Source organism: Rhinatrema bivittatum, chromosome 6 (genome assembly GCF_901001135.1).
Source record: "Rhinatrema bivittatum chromosome 6, aRhiBiv1.1, whole genome shotgun sequence".
Lineage (NCBI taxonomy): Eukaryota > Metazoa > Chordata > Amphibia > Gymnophiona > Rhinatrematidae > Rhinatrema > Rhinatrema bivittatum.
In genome coordinates this window covers 120489408-120514267 of record NC_042620.1, presented here as the reverse complement: position 1 = coordinate 120514267, position 24860 = coordinate 120489408, and the positions used below count along the sequence as shown (strand labels likewise).

At 44.8% G+C, this 24860-nt stretch overlaps 1 protein-coding gene across 3 annotated transcripts in view; it reads left to right on the top strand.

Annotated features, from left to right (window-relative positions):
* The window catches only part of NFE2L2 (nuclear factor, erythroid 2 like 2), a 69547-nt gene extending 53448 nt beyond the window's left edge, over positions 1-16099 (top strand). For 2 of the 3 annotated variants that reach the window (XM_029605876.1, XM_029605878.1), the window contains exons 2-5: positions 4615-4884; positions 5449-5538; positions 6092-6268; positions 14316-16099. In XM_029605876.1, coding sequence (XP_029461736.1) covers positions 4615-4884; positions 5449-5538; positions 6092-6268; positions 14316-15545 — 1767 coding nt within the window. In that variant the 3' untranslated portion in view covers positions 15546-16099. Of the gene's footprint in view, positions 1-4614; positions 4885-5448; positions 5539-6089; positions 6269-14315 lie in introns of all 3 variants that reach the window. The other variant, XM_029605877.1, reaches the window with a different exon arrangement.
* The last annotated feature ends 8761 nt before the right edge of the window (positions 16100-24860 follow it).

Here is a 24860-nt window from a genome sequence, read left to right as displayed (position 1 = left end):
GCGAGCCTCCAGGGTTGGGGACTCACTGTCAGGAGCTAACTGCGAAAGGACACTGGAATGCCAAAGAGTCCCTCTGGAGCATCAATCACCTAGAAGCCCGGGTAGTCGGTTGGCATGCTTGCAATTCAGCTACAGACTGCAGGGTGAAGCGAATTGAGTGATGTGAGACAACGCAACGACTGTAGCTTACATCAATCAGCAGGGAGAAACTAAGAGCCAGCTAGTGTCGCAGGAAATAGATTTACTTATGGAATGGGCCGAAGTGCATCTCCAGATGATCTCAGCTTCACGAATAGCAGGAAAAGACAATGTAAGAGTAGACTTTCTCAGCAAGGAGAGTCTGGACCCAGGAGAATGGGTATTGTTGGATGAGGCATTTCAGCTGATAGTGGATCACTGGGGCCTTCCGTTCTTAGACCTGCTGGCGACTTCTCGCAATGCAAAAGTTCCTAGATTCTTCAGTCGCAGGAAAGATCCATGGTCCTTGGACATAGGTGCTCTAGTACAGGTCTGGCCGGAAGACAAGTTGCTTTATGCCTTTCTCCTGTGGCGCCTGTTTGGCAGAATAGTTCATAGGATCAAATACCACAGGGGATGGTACTTCTGGTGGCACTGGATTGGCCCAGATGACCATGATATGCAGATCTGTGAAGACTCCTGTGGTGACCCCCCCCCACCCCTTCGTCTTCTACCACACAAGAATGTGTTGTGACAAGGACCTGTCCTTCACAAAGATCCGACTCTTGTTTTGTCTTACAGTTTGCCCTTCAGAGGGCTCACTTGTTGAAGCATGGATATTCTTCTGCAGTGATTGCTACCTTGCTCAGTGCTCGAAAGTTCTTCACTTCCTTAGCCTGTATGTGAATTTGGAGAGTGTTTGTTTGAGGCCTGGTGTGAGGATCTAGGTGTTCTTCCTTGTTCAGTCAAGATCCCACTCATTTTGGAATTTTTGCAGGATGGGTTAAATAAAGGCTTGGCCCTTAATTCCTTGAAGGTACAGGTTGTGGCTCTTGCCTGTTTCATGGGCCAGGTAAATGGTGAATCTTTATCGACTCATCCTGATATGGCCCATTTTTTTTTTTTAAGGGAGTGAAGCATCTTTTGGCCTCCCTTGAGCTTACTGGCTCCATTGTGGAGTCTTAACCTGGTGTTGGAATTCTTGGTGGGCCCTATGTTCTGACCGCTACTCAATCTTTTCTTGCGGTTATTGACCTTGAAACAGTGTTCTTGGTGGCTATATGTTCTGTGTGTTGAATTTTTGAGCTACAGGCCTGGTCTTGTCGGGAGCTCCAGGTGCGTTACAACTGCTTACTGTAATGTTCCATCCTTCTTGTCTAAGGTGGTCTCAGAATTTCATTTGAATAAATCCATTTTCTTGCCGTCCTTGGATAGGGTCAGAGATGCGGAGAAGTATTGCCTCTTGTGTTCCTTGGATGTTGAGACATGTCATACAGTATCCAACCCTTTCTGAAAGATGGATCGCCTGCTTGTCCTTCGTGATGGAAGGAAGCAAGGCGAACCAGCTTCATGGGCTACAATAGCTCACTGGATTAAGGAGGTAGTCAGCCACGTAAATGGGTGCTAAAAAGCAGTTTCCTATTCAGGTTAAGGCTCATTCCACTAGGGCTCAAGGCAGTGTCATGGGCAGAAGTTAGATTGTTGTCTCCCATCAAATTTGCCGAGCTGCGACGTGCTCCTCCTTACACTTTTTTCCAGGTTTTTTCATCTGGATGTGCAGGCCCAGGAGGACGCAGCCTTTGCACAGGTGGTGTTGACTGGACAGCGGGCAGCCTCCCACCCTGTTCAGGAGTAGCTTGGGTACATCCCACTGATCATATTTTCTGATTTCTCCCAATTTTGTTTTTGTTGTAATAAATACTTACAAATTCCCAGGAAAAATAAATTAAAAACTGAAAAGGAAGATCCCTGTTAATAGGCTACAGTCATCTTGTTCAGTGATTTGGCCACTTCCAGTAAGCGGTTCCATTTTAGTGTTGCAAGCCTGTTGTACTCAGAATGACTGCCTGGCTTTTGTGCATGCTGCAGATTCCAATTACTACAGAATAAACTTTTCTTCACGTTTTGTCTGAAGCTTTTGTGGGGAAGTCTTGAAAAAGTAGAAATCTGTGAACACTCTGTTCATTCTTGTGTTTCTTCCGTGCAAGCTCTGAGACTTTTCATCTTGTCTGTGTAATTCAGTAGCTTGATCATGGCAGGAGTGTGTAAGATTTTGGATTTCTTCTCTTTTGACATTCAGTCCTTTCTGTGTGTTCGATTTTAAGATTCTTTACTCTCCATTGGTTTGGGGTTGGTTGGTTTGTTTTTTATTGTCCCATTTTCTAGCAAGTTCAAAAGGTCTTTCAGTGCTACTTTCTGATCAGCTTATTTTTATTTATTTATTTTTTGGTGGCTCCTACTCTCCAACTTTATTCACAAAACTGATAGACTAAGGGAAGTAGCACAGCAGTCAATCTTGCAGTGCTTTCCCCATCCAGCAATGTGCTGGCATTTTGGTATTGGTTTGGGGTTTTTCTTTTTTTTGTTTTTTTGTTACTTTTTTTCTTTCCTATCTTTGTGTTTTAGCTGAAAACATGCTGTCCACGTAGCACACACTTTTTTCCATAGATCTTCATAACAGCATTTAAAACAAAGCAAAACACTTATTACCGTTCAAGCTTATCAAAGTGACGGGCCGATACAGAAAAACCTGCGGGAGATCGGGCACCCAAGCCACTCTCCTGGGTGCGTGATTCAGAAAAACAAAAAATGCAAATGAGGGCTCATGATAAAAGGAGGCACTAGGGACACTAGCGCGTCCCTAGCGCCTCCTTTTTGACAGAAGCAGCGGCTGTCAGCGGGTTTGACAGCCGATGCTCAATTTTACTGGCATCGATTCTTGAACCCGCTGACAGCCACGGGTTTGGAAAACGGACGCTGGCAAAATTGAGCGTCCGTCTTCCGGGCTGCAGGCAGATTTTTAAATTTTATTTTTTTTTTTTTTTTGGGGCCTCCGACTTAATATCGCTATGATATTAAGTCGGAGGGTGTACAGAAAAGCAGTTTTTTCTGCTTTTCTGTACACTTCCCTGGTGCTGGCTGAAATTAACGCCTGCCTTTGGCAGGCGTTAATTTCTGAGAGTAAAATGTGCGGCTTGGCTGCACATTTTACTTTCTGAATCGCGCGGGAATAACTAATAGAAACATCAACATGCATTTCCATGTTGCAGGTGCTATTAGTTTCGGGGGTTGGCCGCGCATTTTCGACGCACTATTACCCCTTATTGTATTAGGGGTAAAAATAGCGCGTGAAACGTGGGCTAACAGTGCGCTCCACCGGAGCGCACTTTACTGTATCGGCCCATTTGAAAATGTTGTTGAACTAGGGGGCCTCCAAATTGGTTCAACTGGTTCACCACTCTAAGTTTTTTGTAAGATGTGTATTTGTTTTTTTGCCAGTTTTCTGTCCCATCTCCTGGTGATTTTGGGACCCTTTGCTAGCTGACATGTAGAAAGAATGCCCTGGGCTGATGAATACCTGACTTCTGCTCATGTGGCAGCATTGTCCTGCCCAATCGGCACCCAAGTGGATGACCTCCATGACCTACCTGGTTCTCCAGACTTGAATATCCAACACTCTTGGGGTCCGCCGGGTCGCCTTAGGTGTTTTGTGTGCAGGAGGTATGTGCCTTGAAATAAAGGATTAATTCAGGGACCCTATACACACTTGCATTTTTTACAACAGAAAAAACATCGTTGATGAAGAACTGATGAGACTTGTTTTAGTGAAGTCGATCAAGCGACTTGTTCTTTATCAGGAAAGTATTTCAGTATCATAGACATAAGTGGTTTGTGGCTTTGAATTCTGTTCAGTAACAAAGGGAATGTGCAGGCTATCAAGGATCCAAATTACAGGAGAGAACTTTATTTTGCATGTTGGTTTTTGCTTTTTTTTTTTTTTTTTTTTCATTCCTACATTGTGAGGAAAAAGCCTTTTCAAAGTAAGGCAAACCTAACAATTCTCTGGCAGGGAAACCTAGCTGTGTGGAATGAAAAGAAATCTTTCTTTTTCCTCACCAGGCCTCATTCACATGGTCATTTGAGTACCTGTAACCAACCTGGAAGAAACTGATTTTAAAGCAGAAACCATCTTGAGTGTGTATTTACATTGTAAAGAATTTTGCTAATCCCCACACTTACGTGTGCATTTGAGTACACACACATCCAGTGTAATTTCTCTTTTGGCAACAAGTATATACACTAGATTCTCTATATATGTATGACCCAGTGTATGCCGTTCTTGCCAACTGATTGCGTTAGAAGAAGCCAGGTAATTTCAGCTGGTCAAAGAGTTGTAAAGATGAGATTTTCAACTTTATGCTAAATTGGTTTTTCTTTGTGGTCTTATGCAGTAATGCCAAGTACATGATTCTTTGTGCTTTCTTTGACATTAATTGCTTAAATGATTTTGTAGAAATAAAAAATTCAAATAGTTTAAAGTTTTGATTGCTCCTACATGTTGGTCTTACTGAAAATGGAGACCTAGGTCTTTGCTACCTAAAAAGAACTGGATTGGAAAAGTGTATTGCTAAATCTTCTCTCTTCTTTCTTGCTCAGGACATGGACCTTATTGACATTCTTTGGAGACAAGACATTGACCTGGGAGCAGGGCGGGAAGTGTTTGATTACAGCCAAAGGCAAAGAGAATATGAGTTGGAGAAACAGAAGAAACTGGAGAGAGAACGACTGGAACAACTGCAGAAAGAGCAAGAAAAGGCCTTTCTGGCTCAACTGCAGTTAGATGAAGAAACGGGTGAATTTGTTCCTATTCAGCCAGCACAGAACATTGAATCGAAAACCACAAGGATCTCCAACAGCTCCCTTGAGGTAAAGGTTTGCTTTGGTTATCATCTTCTGACGTAGACACGGTAGCTTGAATATGAGGAAGTGGACATTGGCCTTACCCAGTCTGTGTAAACCAGTGCTTCTCAAACTATCCTAAAATACTGACCCCATTTTTAACTCTTGAATTCAAATGAGGATCAAAAAAAACTAGCTGAACTCCTTCACCCACAAAGGAACATGATGGAGGCAGCTGCAGTTAGCACCTGGACCTCAAGTCTGTGTAAACTCAAGGTCCCGGCTCTCTGCACAGATTTCTGGCCTAACAGGAATGCTGTGCGGGACAACCTGTGACTGCATCCAGGAGAGCAAAGCTCCAAGCCCAGGAGGGGAAAAAGAGCAGCCCGGTTTCTTGTGACCCCCATTTGGGGCTGTTAACCACATTTGGGAACTGCTGGTGTAAACATTGACTCCAGCCCTGGCCCCTGTGAGGAGCAGGAGCCTCATCTAGGAAGCACCTCTCTGTCTCTCAAAGGAGTTTGTAGCACTGCTGCTAGCCAATTAGGCTGGCCCCATTTTTGCTTCTTTAAATATTTTTCTGGTCTTTAGAATAACATTTTGGAGCAAGATGGAGATGCCCTGTCCTTTGACGAATGCATGCAACTATTAGCAGAGACATTCTCATATGGAGTTGATGAGGTAAAATATTTGTATATAAATACTCCTGTATGGCACAAACTGTCTGAAAGTTGTCTAAAAATATGTATATATATTTTGCTCATCGAGAGATTCCTGTCTCCCTCTGGTCCCCAGTCTATCATCTCCTGCCACTAGTGGGGCTGTGGGTGGAAGGTGCAGTGCTTTCAGTATCGGGGACAATTACTTACAAATGTGAATTGTTTGGGGTGTTTCCTTGCTTTCTGCATCTGATTCTGCTGCCTGCAGGGATTGTAAGCACTGCTTACACAGTACCTACTGTGCAGCTGTCCTTTCCTATAAGGAAAAATGGGGGCTTTTACAGTAGTAGTGGGTTAAGGTTTTGGGGGCTGTAGTGCATTGAAGTATGGTAAGACTCCAAAAGCCCTTTATTCACTTCACCTGCAAATTGTAATTTAAAGATTGCACGTCATATAAATATTAGGATTTAAATTCAGAAAGAGAGATCTGGGTTTCATTAATGGTAATTCTGTTTCAGATAATTTAAACATGCCCAGGAGAGAGATTTGGAAATAATTTTTCTTTGTAATTTCAGGCTTCTTCTTCAGCCATATTTCCTTCTCTGGTTCCCAACCAGATTGACTGCAGCTCCACCTTCATTATTCCTACTGCAACTCAGACACCTCAACCCCAAGCTGCAGGTGCTGAGCCAGATAGGATAAATGATATAGAGCAAGCATGGGAGGAATTGCTCTCCATTCCTGAGCTGTGGGTAAGTACATTTATTGTTAAGATCTGGATGGGCTGTTCGTGGGCAGATCTTTAAACCTGAGCACGGGCGTAGATTTGTTTGCGCAACCCGGCGCGAACAAATCTTCGCCCAGTTTTATAACATGTGCGTGCTGCTGCGAGCATGTTATAAAATCCAGAGTCTGCGCACGCAATGGGGTGCACAATTGTGCAACTTGCGGGCGCCGAGCTGCGCAGCCTTCCTCCGCCCCCCAGCCCTATCTAAAACCCCCTCCTAACCTTTATTGTAGAAGTTATGCCTGCCGGCTCTCCAGCCCCCAGCACAGGCTGCTGTGCCGGAGGACTCTGGACCGCCCCCTTCCCGCCCCTTTTTCGAAGTCCCAGGGCTTGCGCGTGCTGCCGAGCCTATGCAAGATAGGCTCGGCGTGCGCAGGGGCAGTTTTTTGGGGGTTACGCGTGTAACCCTTTGAAAATTTGCCCCTTTGTGGATATCTTTTTTTTTTTTTTTTTAATTGCAGGATGAACTGCAATGAAACTCAACATGTCTTGACATTACAGCAGCAGTGTCTCCTCCTGATGGCAGAACAGGAAATGCTGCTGCTTTTAATAATGTCAAAAATTTTGTAAACAAGAGTAATGCAATATTTGTCAGTTTATGTTAAATGAGATGCTCCATGCTTTAACTGAGTTTCCAGGCGATGACAGAATATCTTACTCCCAATGCTAACCTACTCATAAGTGCAGACGATTTGGCATACTGGGTCAGACCAAAGGTCTATCAAGCCCCAATATCCTGTTTCCAACAGTGGTCAATCCAGGTCACAGGTTCCTGGCAGGATCTTGAGGGGTAGATTCCAAGCTGCTTATCCCAGGGATAAGAAGTAGATTTCTGCAACTCCACCTTAATGGTTTATGGACTTTTTCCTCCAGGAGCTTGTTCAAATCCTTTTTTTGAACTCTATCCTTCTATCCATGGGATTTCTCCGTGCCCAGCTAGACCATTTTCACTCTACTAGTCAATAAAAAGAGGCTAAGTAGAAGGTCTTAACATACTCCTACCTTAGTCTCCTAATAGAAGAAAGTGGCAATCCTAGGGACTGGCCCTCCTTTAACCCTGGCTTCCTTCAGTCAGTAGTACTGGAGAAAATTCTAAACCTTTATCTGAAGACGTGGATACAGGTTAACTTTATATTTTTTCTCAAACGAGTACTAGTTTTCCTGGACAGTTGATGACATTGACACATTTTATAGAATCAAACCACCTCCTCTTATGAAACATGGTACTCTGTATGCAGGAAACGTTGGACAGTCAGCCACCCAATTTTCAGTGGCTGAAATTTAATTTTGGCCTCATCCTCAAAGTCACCTAAAGTTTAGCCACATTGCAACGCCATACATTCGGTTGTCTTACAGTTTAGAAAGCCCATTAACACAGCTGCCAAGCTTGCTATATTTTTCTTGTTCAATACTTTAAATTTTAAACATTAAAAGGCTTTTAATCTCATTGCCCAAAAGAGCCCATACTGGGGATGAAGAGATAGCTTGACCCCCTTAGGCTACTGTTTCACTTTTCTGTTAATTCACTTAAACCTGCATTATCCCAGGACAAGCAAGATGCTAGTCCTCACATTTGGGTAATGTTACTGACTGAGCCCTATCACGGAAAACTTTCTGTCAAAGTTTCTAGAAACTTTTGACTGGCACCCTGAACCCACTGAGCATGCCCAGCATGCCATGATATTCTCAGCCACAGGGGTCTCCCTTCAGTCTTCGTTTTTCTGTGCTGCTTTTGGCATCGCGGAGTAGGAGCCCTGTGTGAACTTCTTCACACAATCTCTGATTAAAAGTCAGCTTAAAAAATTCATTTTTTTTTCTCTCTCCCACATCGGGGTCTCTCTCACATTACCACCGGCCGGTGAGTACAATAATTCTTTTCCGACTCCTTTGAGTTTAAAACTTTTTGTCAGATATCCATCGACGGCTGTCTAGGATTATCATTACATTTGGAACATTTTTTAAATCCTGTGGCAATCGGACCATGTCTGTTACGGATCCACACCTCGAGTGTGTACTTTGTTTGGGCCAGTCTCATGATGTCTCATCCTGCCCAAAATGTGCAGAAATGACCGCTAAAGGTCGCAAAGCACGACAAGAAAAAATGGAACACTTGTTCCACCTTCAACTATTACCGTCCACTCAGTCGTCTCCGGCCGGAGCTTCGAAAAGGATAATCCTTAAAAAAAAAAAAAAAAAAAGTCATCTGGAGGGTTCGGGGGATTGTTAATCACCAACCCCATCCGCGGCATCGATCAAGTCTGCATCGGGCCTAGAAAAAAACCTCTGAGCACCGGTCTAAACATCGACATCCGTCGATTCCGGAGTTTCTATTATCCCTGGAGAAGTCGACAGCTAAGCGGCCTCGCTTACAAGAAATACCGAGGCCTTCGACACCGAGGTCTTTACCTTCTATTGAAGTGCCAGATATTGAACCTCCACAGGGCCCTCTGGTAGGGACCGATGACGCCCCCACCTCCACCATGTATAGCTGCTCTGCCTTGCATCAGCTATTACGGAGGAACTGAGCGGTTTCATCCACCAGGCGGTGCGAGAAGCACTCCAGGAGCATCGATGCAGATACCCTCACCGAAGCAGACACCATTGTCTATGCCGGTGCCTTTGCCGACACTGATACCTGTGCCGAGGCCATCTCCGAAAACAGGGCGAACACTGATGCCAGTACCCATGCCTGGGGCTCCAGAGCAACCGGAATTCTCCATTTTTTAAATGTTGATGGACAGACTCGACGCCCTCGTCGGTGCCATCCCACCGCAACATATCCCTACTAATCCTAGTGGAATAGAAGGAGGTTCCTGGACAAAACCCCTTTGATAATCCTCAACCGGGACCTTCAGACCACTGGCTCCATCACTTCCACCGAGGTCTTCTCCAACTTCTCCTTCAAAACAAGTGCCATACAACTCATGGGAGGAGAATACTGATTCCTCATCTGAAAGCTTCATGTCTGAGCCATCTCCTTCTGAAGGAAGGAAAAAGTCTCCACCAGAATACTTGTCCTTCACTAATTTCATAAAAGATATGGCAGACACTGTTCCTTTCAACTTAGTGTCTGAGCAGGATACACGACAACAGACTTTAGAAGTCTTACAATTTGTAGATCCACCCAAAGAGGTCCTGGCAATTCCTAGCCACGAAGTACTTTTGGAATTACAACACAGGCTCTGGGAACATCCATGTTCCGTTCCACCAATTAATAAAAGAGTGGATACTACATATCTTGTCCAACATCTTCTTGGTTACCAAAAGTCAGTTACCGCATCAATCTGTAGTAGTTGAGTCGGCTCAAAAGAAATCCAAAAGAGTACGACCTTATTCCTCTACTCCACCAGGAAAGAAACATCGATTCCTGGACTCTCTAGGGAGAAAGGTATTCCAAGGAGCCATGCTTAACTCCAGGATAGCGTCTTACCAACTATATAAGACGCAATACCAGAGGAATCTATGGAAGCAGATGCAGGAACTCACTGACTCCCTACCTCAACAGTACCAGGATGCGGCTCAGGCTATCATACATAAGAGACTTGAAGCTGGAAAGCATGAAGTCCGGGATGCCTACGACAACTTCGAAACAGCTTCGAGAGTAGCAGCCTCAGGAATCAGTGCACGCCGATGGGCATGGCTAAAAGCCTCTGACCTCAAGTCTGAGGTACAGGATAAGCTGGTGGATTTACCCTGCATAGGTGACAATCTATCTGGGTCAAAGGTCCAGGACGCAGTGGCCCAATTAAAAGAACACACAGAGACATTATGCCAACTATCGTCAGTCCCACAAGACACTTCCTCATCAATGTCTCGCCGTCCACCAAGAAAGGAAACCAGGAAACCTTTCTATAGGCAGAGACTGTATTATCCACCACCATCCAGGGGTAGATCTTCTCATCCACAGCAAAGATCTCAGCCCAGACAGCCTAGAACTGCTAGGCCGCCACCGCAGAGGAGACCTGCTACAGGTTTTTGAAACCACCACCAGAGAACAAATGCCATCTCCTCAATCCCAAACCGAGCTTGCCAGAAGGAGGTTGAGTTTCCTCCTTCTACAACCATTGGTTACAGATAACAGACCAATGGGTACTCTCAATAATATCACGAGGTTACCAACTCAATTCCAAGAGACTCTCTCCTCCAAAACCTCTTTCGCAAAATGAAAATCCCAGAATTCATCTGCAAGCAGAATTATCCACCCTTCTGAGAGCCAGAGCAATAGAACCGGTGCCCCGGACTCGGGGCAGAGGATTCTACTCCCTCTGTTTCCTCATTCCAAAGAAAACTGGAGGCCTACGTCCCATCCTAGACCTCAGAAATCTCAACAAATTTCTAAGGAAAGAAAAGTTCAGGATGGTTTCTCTAGGCACCATGCTTCCCCCTTCTTCAAACGGGAGATTGGCTTTGTTCTCTGGATCTACAAGACGCTTACGCTCACATTCCAATATTCCCTCCTCATCGCAAGTATCTGCGTTTCCTGGTGAGTAAACAACATTTCCAGTACAGAGTACTGCCATTCGGACTTGCCTCAGCTCCCAGAGTGTTCACGAAATGCCTGGCAGTGGTAGCAGCACACTTACACAAGGAAAGTGTACACATTTTCCCCTACCTAGACGACTGGCTCATCGGAAGTCAATCTCAACAAGGAGCTCTGGCTTCTCTCAGTCGAACGATTACTCTGCTACACTCGATGGGTTTTCTCATCAATTACCAAAAGTCCCATCTCATCCCGTCTCACGTACTTCAATTCATCGGAGCAGACTTGAACACTATACTTTCAAGAGCTTTCCTACCCAAAGATCGGGCAGAAACACTCTCTCCCTATTGGCAAAATCGCTACACTTGCAGAAACAAGCCACAGCTCATCAGTTTCTCACTTTACTAGGCCACATGGCCTCCACGGTTCAAGTCACTCCTATGGCAAGACTAGCCATGAGAATGACCCAATGGACATTAAGGTCACAATGTATACCAGCCATTCAACCACTGTCGTCTCCAATTCAGGTAACACACCAACTACGTTCATCTCTTCTTTGGTGGGCAAACAGGGACAACTTGCGCAAGGGCCTACCCTTCCAATAACCAGTCCCACAGATAACGTTAACTACAGATGCATCCACCTTAGGTTGGGGAGGTCACATAGACAATCTCCAAACCCAGGGTACTTGGACAAACTCGAAGCAACATTTCAAATCAATTTCCTGGAACTTCGAGCTATACGTTATGCTCTGCATGCGTTCAAGGACTGCCTTTCACACAAAACTGTTCTGATTCAAACAGACAATAAGGTAGCCAAGTGGTACCTGAACAAACAAGGAGGTACGGGCTCGTATCTCCTTTGTCAAGAAGCAGCACAGATTTGGGACTGGGCCCTGACACATTCCATATTTCTCCGGGCCACTTATCTGGCGGGCATCCACAACATAGTTGCAGATCACCTGAGTCGTCAGTTCCAACCTCACGAGTGGTCACTGGATCCCTTAGTAGCGACCAGGATTTTTCAACGTTGGGGACAACCAACAATAGACTTCTTTGCATCACATCTGAATCACAAAGTGGACAACTTCTGCTCTCTGCGCAAACAGAAACACCAGCCAGCCAAGGACGCCTTTGCTCTCCCTTGGAACTCAGGACTTCTATACGCGTATCCTCCGATACAGCTAATAACCAAAACTCTAGTGAAGCTACAACAGGACAAGGGGTCCATGATACTCATAGCCCCACATTGGCCTCGACAAATGTGGTTTCCCATACTTCTCGACCTCTCGATCACAGAGCCAGTTCGCCTGGGTGTAGCGCCCACTCTCATAACTCAAGATCAGGGCCTGTTGCTCCATCCAAACCTTCAATCCCTATCTCTGACAGCATGGATGTTGAAAGCTTGATCTTACAACAATTCAGTCTTTCAACTAATGCTTCTCAAGTGCTTATAGCTTCACGTAAACCTTCCACAAGGAAGAACTATTCTTCGAAATGGAAAAGATTTACTTTGTGGTGCGCACAAAAGGACATTGACCCTTTCTCCTGCCCTGCATCTTCTTTGCTAGAATACTTATGTCATCTTTCAGACTCTGGTCTCCAGACCTCATCTGTAGGAGTACACTTAAGTGCAATCTTGGCTTACCATAACAAAATGGGAGATGCACCAATATCCATACAACTTCTTGTCAGTAGATTCATGAGCGGTTTAACTCACCTTAAACCACCAATACGGCCACCAGTCACAGAATGGGATCTTAATCTGGTGTTAACAAGGCTCATGCGTTCTCCTTTTGAACCCATGAATTCCTGTGATGTTAAATTTCTCACATGGAAGACTATCTTTCTCATAGCCATTACATCAGCTAGAAGGGTTAGTGAGTTACAAGCACTTGTTACGTACTCACCCTACACAAAATTCCTACGTGACAGGGTGGTTCTACGTACACATCCAAAATTCCTCCCCAAGGTAGTTACGGAATTCCACTTGAACTAATCCATAGTTTTGCCCACGTTCTTCCCAAGGCCTCACTCTCACCAAGGTGAAAGGACTTTACATACCTTGGACTGTAAGCATGCACTAGCATACTACTTAGACCGCACTGCAGTCCACAGGAAATCCACTCAACTCTTTTTTTTTTTTTTTTTTGTTTTATTTCTTTTGATCCAAACAAACCAGGTAATCCAGTGGGCAAACATACTCTCTCCAACTGGCTAGCAGATTGCATAGAATTCTGTTATGAAAATGCAGGCCTTCTCTCCAAGGGCGAGTAAAGGCGCATTCAGTAAGAGCGATGTCAACCTCAGTAGCTCACTATCGTTCAGTGCCAGTTCTAGACATATGTAAAGCAGCAACATGGAGTTCTCTTCACACCTTTGCAGCTCATTACTGTTTGGACAAAGAAGGATGACAAGATTCAGCCAACGGACAATCTGTCTTAAAGAACCTGTTTCCAGTATAATCCCAACTCCTTCTACATCCAACCTGCTGTGATTTTTGGCTGCCTCATTTTTACCAACAATACTGCAATGTTGCTTCACTACAAAATGACTCAGCCTATAGCTTGCTAATCACCCATATGTGAGGACTAGCATCCTGCTTGTCCTGGGATAAAGCAAAATTGCTTACCTTTTAATAGGTGTTATCCCAGGACAGCAGGATGTACTCCTTATGAAACCCACCCGCCACCCCGCGGAGTTGGATCCGATACGTTTATTATTTTATTTTTGCTAAAGCTTATTGCTACATACGAGACTGAAGGGAGACGCCTGTGGCTGAGAATATCATGGCATGCTGGGCATGCTCAGTGGGCTCTGTGTGCCAGTCAAAAGTTTCTAGAAACTTTGACAGAAAGTTTTCCGTGATAGGGCTCAGTCAGTAATGTCACCCATATGTGAGGACTATATCCTGCTGTCCTGGGATAACACCTATTACAAGGTAAGCAATTTTGCTTTTTCAATAAAGCAGGGCTATTTTAGGAAAAGCAATCACAGCAGTTTGTATAAATGCAAGTTGTGTTCAATATAATATATTGTGTATTACAAAACGTGTTTGGACATGCTGTATTGCAAACCTCTTTAATATGCAGAATATTAAAGCCTTAGGCTGTGCTGCTTTGGGCACATTTCTAACAGCAGTGTCTTTTGCTTGCTGCAGAAATAAAAAAAATATATATTACTTACTGATCTACTTGTGTTCCAGTTTTGATCAGTTAATGATTTTGGTGAAAGGTCTTCAGTGATAAAAATGGAATAATAGTGTGTATTTCCTTGACAGTCATTTTCAATATTGTGATATTCATTGGACTTTATTAAAGTAAAAGGATCTCACTGGCAAAATAACATATCTGATACCTTTATTGTGATTGTATAATAGTAATTGCTAATATGTTTGAAATGGTGACCGTTTAGCATGTGTAAGTATTTTTTTTTTTTAAGTTCATAGATAAATCACAATTTGTGCATAGTTTTTTTTTATTTTCTTTAAACATACTTTGAACCTATTTGTTTCAACTTATGTTTTCATTTAGTGTCTCAACATTGAGAATGATAGCTTGGAACAAATGACAGTCTTTGAGACTCCAGAAACCATTCCAATACGACCTGAAAGTAACTACAGCTTCTATAATCCACTCTCCACAGCGGAGAAACAAATTGTCAACTCACCATCCATGTACACTGGTGCTTTTGAGAATTCCTTCAGCACCACCATGCATTCAGAAGACCTTGACCAGATGAGTGTAAACGCCTTAAATAAAAGAGCATCTTTCAGCGCCAATTCTTTTTGTGAAGGTTTATATCCTACCCTGATAGATGCAAAGGTGAACAGCAGCATGACCTCATCAGACACAGCCAACCAGTTGCCCTCCAAGCTTTTAGATGATCCTCTTGATATTTCAGACTTGTCGATGTGTAAAGCTTTTACTGGCGATGATCCAGGACCTGCACCAGAATTCAGTGATTCAGATTCGGGCATTTCAGTGAATTCAAGTCCTGGTGCCACATCTCCAGGACATTCCACCGGTTCTTCCATTCTCAATGATGCTGCTTTTGGCTCCAGTGATTCTGAAATGGAAGACCTGGACAGCACCCCTGGGAGTGTGCAGTCACACCATGTTGAAATGTATTCCATGCAACTCCATGAAGATGCAACCCATCATCTCTCACCATCTCTTCCACAGACATGCCAGGCTTTTGATCTGCAGCCCACTGCCACACCGAAAAAGGAGCAACCAGCCAGTCCAGGCCACAGCAAAGCTCTATTTGCAAAGGATAAAATGTCAAGCCGGCTTGAAGCGCGTCTCACAAGAGACGAGCAAAGAGCCAAAGCTCTGCAGATCCCTTTCTCTGTAGATGAAATCATCAACCTTCCTGTGGATGACTTCAATGAAATGATGTCAAAGCACCAGTTCAACGAAATGCAGCTTGCACTAATTCGTGACATACGAAGGCGAGGAAAGAATAAAGTCGCTGCTCAGAACTGCCGCAAACGGAAAATGGAAAACATCGTGGAGCTGGAGCATGACCTAGATCATCTGAAAGATGAGAGGGAAAAATTACTGTTTGAGAAAGGAGAGTATGACAAAAGCCTTCGGGCACTGAAAAAGCAGCTCAGCACACTGTACCTGGAGGTCTTCAGCAAGCTGCATGATGAAGAGGGGAAAGCTTACTCTCCCAGCGAGTACTCCTTGCAGCAGACCCGGGATGGTAATGTGTTCCTTGTGCCCAAGAGCAAGAAACCAGGGATTAAGAGAGACTAAAGATGGATTTTTTTTTTTAGTGTGTGTATGGGCTGGGTGATGGCATGCAAGAAAGGGTTGGGGGAACAGCAGGACTGGCTTTCTCAGAATTAGTGTGTTTGCATTGTTAACTTGATAGCTCTTATTGTGATGTGAAATGCAGAATTGTATCATGTTTTTGTTTTTTGTTTTTTTTTTTAAAGTGATTCTATGCAAAAATAAAATATATATACATATATATATATATATAATGCTAAGCTAGTGTAGACACTGCACTAGTAAAAATAATAGTGATATGCAAAATCTGTAATCTCACTTTTATAGCAGTTGCTATATTTTTCCTTTAGTACCATTTTGACTAGTAGCTGTATAAGTGTGTAAATAGCTTAAGACATCTTATTTATGTACAGCTATCTTTTGTTCATAGTTTATATAAAGTCAGATTTTAGTATGCTCTAAATATCAGTTTTTGCAAAATATCAATTGCTTTTTTATAAATATTTTGAAGAAAGGCTCATCACAACTTTTCTTTTTTAACTTAGTAAGAAATAGCACTAATAAAGTCTCAAACACACTACTGGTGTAAGTGTTTATTGATGGAAATTGATTTGCTGTATTGTAAATATTTGGCAAATGAAGTGTTGGTCTCTTACCCCTAGGTTTATCAAAATGCTATAAATATAGCAGAAAAGGTGCCTGTGATTTAAAAAAAAAAAAAAAAAAAAAGGGGGGGAGCGTGGTTAGAGAAATTTCCCAGCTCCCACAACACGTAGCTATTTTTTGCGTCGCGAGCAATGTTATCGTGTGGTGTGCTACGTCAGCACGTTCCGCGTCATTAGCCGAGGTTGCGTGCTAGTAGCTCCATCTATGTAAATTGCGCAATATCTTATAGTGATTTTCTGAGTGCGTTGTCCTGTTCTTGACTGTTTTTCCTTGTGTTTACCTTGACCTTTGTCTTTTGTCTCTCTGTATGTGAAAGTTTTTTTTGTTTGTCAGGTTTGTCTGTTTTGCTTTTTTCTGTGTAGGAGTGAGGAGGTGTTTACAGAATGGGCACAGGTGAAGAGCAGATGGGCTAGAGGGCTGCAGCTGCTGCTGTTTTGGACTAAGCAGACTGGCACAGACCGGCTGCCCCCGCTGTACTGGTCTCGTCCGTGGATCTAAAACCTGTTAGTTTAAGATGAGATAACAGGGATTAGACTGCTCCACAAGACAGGGCAGTCAGTCTGTGCCAGTCTGGTCTCAAACAGCATCTATACCACTCTAGACCATCTGCTCTTGCCCTGTGGCCATTCTGTACACAACACAAATTCTTCACTCCTCCTCATTTGTCACATGGCAGATGGCACCATGTTTCAACAGCCTGCAACAAAACAGCAGTGCATAATGGCAGGGTGGCTTATTTGCAAAGTTAAATGCCAGAGGTTTAAAGGCAAATCTGGCCCCTATATTACAAAGCCGATTGATGCCATCATGTCTATGTCTGTAGAGTAAAAAAAAAAATGTAGCTACATATGATTGATTCCAGGTAGGCATACCCTGCCAGTGTATACAGAGGGTGAGTATGTGTCAAATGCTGTGGCCTACTGTGCCATCCTCTAGGTCAACTGTACTTGTTATGATCTACAGCAAGGAGGCTAAAGAGGCCACTGTCTTAAAAAAGGTACCCTAAAATCGGAGTCATAGCAGGCCTCGTGTACCTGCAATCACCCCCCCCCCCACACACACACACACACACAGGTCTTAACAACATATTGCCACTGTGCCGCTCCAGCAACCCAGTTCTCCAGATAAGCCTAATATTGCTAGCATACTGGGGCCACTGCGACTCTGCGTTCCAGCCATCCCTGCATCCCCAAATTCTGGAGTCACCTTTTAACAACCACACCCCTGCCAAACAGGATCGGCCTCCCTATTAACAGAATGTCTTGAGAACCTTGTACACCCCCATTTTACCGGATTATTACCACCACTCCCGGTACTAGGTGGAAGATCTGCCAGGGGAAGGGGGAGGTGTGCAGTACAGGCAGATATGAAGTCTTGACTGTCACAATGCACACTGGAGTTGTGACGCAGCCAATTGTCACTCCTCTCCCCAACCCCTCCTCCTCTCAACACATTCTTACCAGTGATAGGCTGAGAGGGAGGTCAGAGTACAACACATGAGGCCATTCTGACAACAGCCCATACTATCTGATCTATGAGGACACCCTTGTCATGAGTGTAAGCACTGGATCACTGCTGGGTAAGGAAAGTGTGTCAAAAATTAATGCCCCCACACATTGCTTGCTGTGGGGGTATGCATTTCTGAGGTAAGGGAAGGAATTGCTAGGCCTACATCACTCCGCACCCATAGATACTAGGGATGTGAATCGTTTTAGGACGATTAAAATTATCGTCCGATAATTTTAATATCGTCTTAAACCGTTATGGAACACAATACAATACAGATTCTAACGATTTATCGTTATAAATCGTTAGAATCGTGAGCCGGCACACTAAAACCCCCTAAAACCCACCCCCGACCCTTTAAATTAAATCCCCCACCCTCCCGAACCCCCCCAAATAACTTAAATAACCTGCGGGTCCAGCGGCGGTCCGGAACGGCAGCGGTCCGGAACGGGCTCCTGCTCCTGCATCTTGTCGTCTTCGGCCGGCGCCATTTTCCAAAATGGCGCCGAAAAATGGCGGCGGCCATAGACGAAAAAGATTGGACGGCAGGAGGTCCTTCCGGACCCCCGCTGGACTTTTGGCAAGTCTCGTGGGGGTCAGGAGGCCCCCCACAAGCTGGCCAAAAGTTCCTGGAGGTCCAGCGGGGGTCAGGGAGCGATTTCCCGCCGCGAATCGTTTTCGTACGGAAAATGGCGCCGGCAGGAGATCGACTGCAGGAGGTCGGTCAGCGAGGCGCCGCCCTTGCTGAACGACCTCCTGCAGTCGATCTCCTGCCGGCGCCATTTTCCGTACGAAAACGATTCGCGGCGGGAAATCGCTCCCTGACCCCCGCTGGACCTCCAGGAACTTTTGGCCAGCTTGTGGGGGGCCTCCTGACCCCCACGAGACTTGCCAAAAGTCCAGCGGGGGTCCGGAAGGACCTCCTGCCGTCCAATCTTTTTCGTCTATGGCCGCCGCCATTTTTCGGCGCCATTTTGGAAAATGGCGCCGGCCGAAGACGACAAGATGCAGGAGCAGGAGCCCGTTCCGGACCGCTGCCGTTCCGGACCGCCGCTGGACCCGCAGGTTATTTAAGTTATTTGGGGGTGGGGGATTTAATTTAAAGGGTCGGGGGTGGGTTTTAGGGGGTTTTAATGTGCCGGTTTTTCGATTTTTCGATTTTTTAACGATTTTTCACGATATTTTACCCCCCCAAACGGCAACAATACGATTCCCTCCCCCTCCCAGCCGAAATCGATCGTTAAGACGATCGAGGACACGATTCACATCCCTAATAGATACTGACAGAGGCTAATACCGCATGTCACTTCCCCCCCCCCCCACACACACACATCTGTGGTGACTGGACTACCAGCACAACTTCATGCCCCTATACATGGGCAATGTGTAGGTTCCTGGACACTTTGTATCAAGCATCTCTGATATCAGTGGCGGCCTGGTCCCTAACAGCTAATAATGTAGTTGGAGTCATTTCTCAGCATATACCCTAATCCAGCGCTTCTCAACCAGTGTGTCGCCAAACACTGGCAGGTATGCTGCATCTCCCGGTGTCCCACTGCCCCGTTGTACTTTCCTTCTCCCTTTTTCCAGCCCCCGCAGACCAATTGGAAGCCTCCTTGCTTCCTACCCTCACTGCCCAATGGGAAGCCTCCTCCCTTCTACCAGCCAGTAGGATAAGGAAGATGGGAGGAAGCCTTTGATTGGCTGGTGAGGCAGGCATCGTATAGCCCAGGGGTGGGAGGAATGGCAGTGTCGAACCCTGACGAAGGGAGGCCACCACGGGAGCCCATCCCTGTGGCAGCGAAAAAAGAAGGCCCGCCGGAGTAAAGATGCGGTGGAACTGGAGCCCATCCCTGCAGTGAAGGAAGATGTTTTTGGTGAGAGCTTGTGTGTCTGTGTGTGAATGGGTGCCTAGGTGAGAGCTTGTGGGTGTGACTCGGTGCCTGGGTAAGAGCTGGTGTGAATGGATGTGAGAGCCTTTGTGTGATTGAGAGCTTGTATATAAGAGAGCATGAGTGTGATTGAGAAAGAGACTGGTCAGGGAGGTGATTTGTTTCTGTGTGAGAGAAAGAGACTCGTCAGAAAGATGATTAGTGTGCGTATGTGAGAGAGATACTAGGCAGGAAGATGACTGGTGTGAAAGAGACCGAGACTGGTTGTGGGGTCTAATAGGGTGTGTGTGTGTGTGTGTGTGTGTGTGAGTGACTTGTGGGCGCTAAGGAAGAGGACAGTGAGGACAGAGCTTCAGCAGCCTTTGTTGCTTCTGGTGAGTGCTATTGGCCTGGAAGGGAAAGGAGTAGGAGAGTTGCTGGAGAGGGTAAGTAAAGGCTTTTTAAATTTATTTTTCTTGATTGCCATTTTAATTATTGGGTATTATGCGATGTCTGCTGTTTTGAAGTATTTATTGATATTTGGACATGTTTTAATAATTTTTATGAGTTTTTAATTGTTGGATATTATTCTGTTCAGCAGCTGTTTTGTAACATTTTTAGTATAGCTTTACAATTATTTCTGTGTGGGGCTCTATAGCAGCTTGGCTTATTCTGTTTTCCCAATAGGAAATGTATTAGTGTTTAGGGCCTGGTTTAATAGTTGTATTTCTTAGATAGGGTTGTTACTGTTTGAGTGTGTTCCATAATACAGGTGTAACTTTGTGCGGGTTAGTTTGTGTGCATTATTGCAAATCCTGAGACTCTGTTAGGTGCTATATTTCACTTTCCATTTCTCCAGGTTCTCACTGCATGCAGAGTGGCTTTTTTGGTTTTCCATTCCAGTTTCTGTCTCCATATTTATAATTTGTGGTTTTTCTGTACTTGGTGAAGGTCAGTTCTGGGTGTGTGACCGAGGTGAGGTATTTTACTAGCATGTAGACATTTGTATCAATCTTATTTGTTGTGTTTTCTCAAGAGAATATGCATTAGTGGTAAATTACTATCTTTTCATAAGGAAAGCTGTTGTGTCTGGTAGTAAAGGGAGTTTGTTTTGCTTTTACTGAGATGTCATCAGAACTAGAATATCTTTTTCTGTATGGTGAGTTGTACAGGGTAATGCCCTAGATCTGCTCTGCACTCATTGCTGGAGTTTGAGGGGATTCCTGTGGATGCAGAGTGCATGTTTACATTTAGCCTCGTGATGGTCACATGTTCAGTGTCACGCATGTGAGAACCATCTGTTAGGTGTGTCCCGGCCAAAAAAGGTTGAGAACCACTGCCCTAATCTACAGCTTCACACCGAACACACATCTGTCCGAGGCTTAGATGGTACATGCTTTGTCTCGGGTTTCTGTATGCGGCTCACCTCAGGAATCATACAACTATGTATTTATTTATTATTTATTTGTTAAGATTTCTATACCGCTATTCAGTCAAGCTGTCATAGCGATTTACATGTTTTAAAAGAATAACAGAATGAATAAATATATCCTAAATAAAACAAAATAGAGTAAAATACTCTATGCTAATATTATTCATAAGGAAATTACAACAAATAGTGTAATAAAAGAATCAAATAAGAGTTCTTTGCCTATTTTCCTTCCAGATTCTTAAAAGCAATACCAAACAGCCAACAGAAAGCATTCGGAGTGTAACAGTTGCTATCGCTACTAACACAAGTCATCATTAATTACAGGTATAATTATATAGCAGCACAAGATGACTACCCCTCAGCTGTACAGACCAAGGGCCAACCACCACCATCACATTTCCTTATTGGGCAAAGCCTACCGGAGCCCTCTCATGCTAGACAAATCGCTTCAAACACACTTTTGCGATGGGTTCAGTTAGGGGAAGCTTTGGTTAGGAGACATTTGGGTGATTAATATTACAATCTTTCCAAACCATACTGTGACCTTGATAATGGGGACATGACTTTATAATACAGGTAAAAGCATGTCCGGCCTTCACACAGTCTGAACAGCATCCTTGACTAGGTTCCCTGAGAAGACAACATTACCAATGTGACATCCCACCTGCCAAGACCCTCACTGTGTGGTCATGATAGGTTACATTTAGCCGAGGTAGCTGGAGGCTGGTGCATGTGCATATGGTTGCACCCAAACCCTCACAGGTATGCTGACTTGCAAGCATTGTGGGAATGACACTATCTTTGATGTGCTCTCTAGGAAAGCCTGTTTCTGCACGCCTGCTAGATGAGCACTCTGAGGTATGCAGTGGCTCTGCCTCAACTGATGCAGTGCTGGCATCAGTGACTTTACAGGCCCTTGTGACACTAGGCATCCCATGTACAGGTGCATATCGTCAGAAGGACATGGATGTTCGTCATAGAAGGAGCCCGTTAAATGTGTACTCTGAGAATGATATATTATATACTCAAACTGTAGATTGACATTGTGCCTTAAAGTTTCTCAGCTAGCCTGGCTTCACATGATATCTAGAGATGGTGGTCTCCATGTTCCAAAGCCAGCTGGAGTCCCAGCACAGCTATCGGGTCTTGCAGAAGGCATTCGGCAAACTAGGTGGCCACCTAGGGTGCTGGAAGCAGGCAGGGCACCACGAGTGCTGCAGTGGATGTGAGGGCATTGCGTGGTGTCTGCACAATCTCTCACCGGAGTGAGAGACCATGTGGTAGGTTGATGTCACTGCCTAGGGCATCTGTATATCCTTGCACCGGTACTGATAGCTATGCCACTATGTCTACAACATGTGAGGTGTAGGACTGTGTCCAAAGCCTAGGCCCAACCAGCCTAACGCAGCAAGCTAGGGCAAGCTATGTATACTGCATTGGCATGCCTACAGCAACACTATGTAGAAACTTGGCTCTTTGACAGGCACAATCATTCTGAAAAGCTTGGCCTAGACACATGTATTAGTAGTCCCCTTTACTGGCTGTACACTTTTTCATAGTACAGTGAATTGCAATATTGTCAAGATGAAACGTAACTAGATCAACGTGGTTTCTTCACCAGCCAGAGGAATCTTGAATAAAAGAGAATGGCAAGAGGACAGCTGATGCAAACACTCTGCCTGGATCTCTTACATGGAAGGGGAAGAGGTAGTTGATAGCTAACAGGCAAAGTGGTGTTGTATCAGGCTTTACTGCAGCTGGCTGCCACTCAGTGTGTTGTCCTGTGCCTCTATGGGTGGACATGGTGGACCCTGGGGTAGGTCCTGAAGTATGTCTATTGGTAGACCATGACGTAGGTTGAGATTATGGAATACACCATATAGCAGCACTATATCCGTTATGCTGAGTGGTGCATACATTAAAGCTCCACCCATTTTGTCCAAACAGCAAAATGTACTTTTGAGAACTCCCCAAAGGTGCGTTCTATGACACAGCGAGTTGAACATAAGGCCTCATTATACCTCATCTCAGCCATCCTGTTAGGAATAGCAACAGGAGTGATAAGCCAGGTCTGGCAACCATTTCCAGAATCTCCTGCTGCAAACACAGAATCGCTGTATCACTCACCATACTGTTAGTTGGACATATGAATGGTAAGCAACAGCATGTTATAAGACAGTGTACCGTTACCTCTGTTAGCTGCTTACCTAGCTTAAGGCCATGCCACTGTATTTGACAGTATCTGACCAATATAAGGACTTGCACATTGTGTCATCTGTTCCTGAATGGCTAATTGCATGTGGGGTTCCGACCAACTGTGTGCCTTTCACTCATAAAGAAGCAAAGGTACCAGTTTGTAGCAGTCATCAAACCATGGAGCTGTATAGCTGCCACACATGTCCTAGCAGAACAGCTTCAGGCCCTTGGGAAGATAGTGCAAGTCCTGCCTGTTCATTGTGTGTCCTCTCCAGATACACATTGTTCTGATGTTGCACACTTCATATGCTAGTTCAGATAATGTGCATGACGCTGCTTTTGTTTTACCTGTGTCATGGTGAAGACAAAGTGCATTTGAGCTACTCACTGACTGATGACTAACTGGCCACTCAGGATCTGGGAGGACCAGCAGTGTGGATACTAAAAGAATGTGAGTAAAGAACAACGTTTTTACTGCGAGGCTTGGAAAGGAAAAATGTTTTAAGAGAAGTGTGTGAAAGTGTAGCGTCTGCCCACTCACAAAGCTTGGGGGCAAGTATATTGTGTGACCACACAACATTAGCAGGCCTCTCCAGCATGTAGAGAGAGAGGCACACTCTGGTATCTACACCTAACAGTTCAAGCCATGTGGCAGGTAATCAAGGCTGTTACCTCCCCCACAGCGCCCCCACCCCCTTGTCCCAGTGGGTTGATGCAAACAGAGCCAGAGAGTCATTAGCAAAAGAAGCATGTTTCTTACCTACAAGTCAACCGTCGTCATAGAGGCTGTCCTCAAAATCTTGAGAGGCCCAAATTCCTAAGTATAAACGAATTGGGTGCAAACCCCGGGTACCTGGCCATGACGTCGGATGTGCAGTCATGCGTCCCAGACCACTTGCACACTGATGGAGAAGAGCTTTCTGTTGCGGTAGACCTCCTTGTTATATGGTGGGATGATGGCTATGTGAGTGCAGTCAATAGCTCCCACAACATTTGGAAAATGTTCAGTGGCATAAAAGGCTCTCTTGATATCCATCAAGTGCTGCCTGTCCTGAGGGAATGCTATATAGTGATTAAGGCGGTTGGATACAGCTGTTATGACTTGGCCCAGACAGTGGGAAAAAGTGCTTTGGGACATACCCCCAACTATTCCTACTGATGTTTGGAAGGAGCCAGATGCCAGGAAATGCAGGGTGGCTAATAGTTTGGTGAGGCCAGGTATAGCATGAGACCTTTCCGTGACCGGATCCAGAACCCCTCTGATTTCATCATATAATTCCATTATAGCTTGAGAGGTGAGAATATACCTGCTTACCATATAATCATCTGGCATGCCTAGCAAAGAGATTCGTGGAGAGAAGATGTGTTCCCTGTATCTCCTGTGCCATGAATGCCTGCGTGGCAAATCCTGTCATGGGCCCCAGTGCTCTCACTGTGGGGCCACTGGCTCATGTTCAGGTGCTGGGATTTTCTGAGGAGTGGCTGGATATTCCCTTTCATGTTCAGCGTATTGTGGTTGGTTTTCTTCTTCCTCTTCTTGTTGATGTCTGTGGCGATCCCCCCTCAAGCATCCAATACACTTGTCACAAACAATGGATGTAGGAAGGCAGGCCAGGTGCGAACAGCTGTTTTTATTGGCCCAGGAGGGCCTGGAAGGTGTGTTTGAAA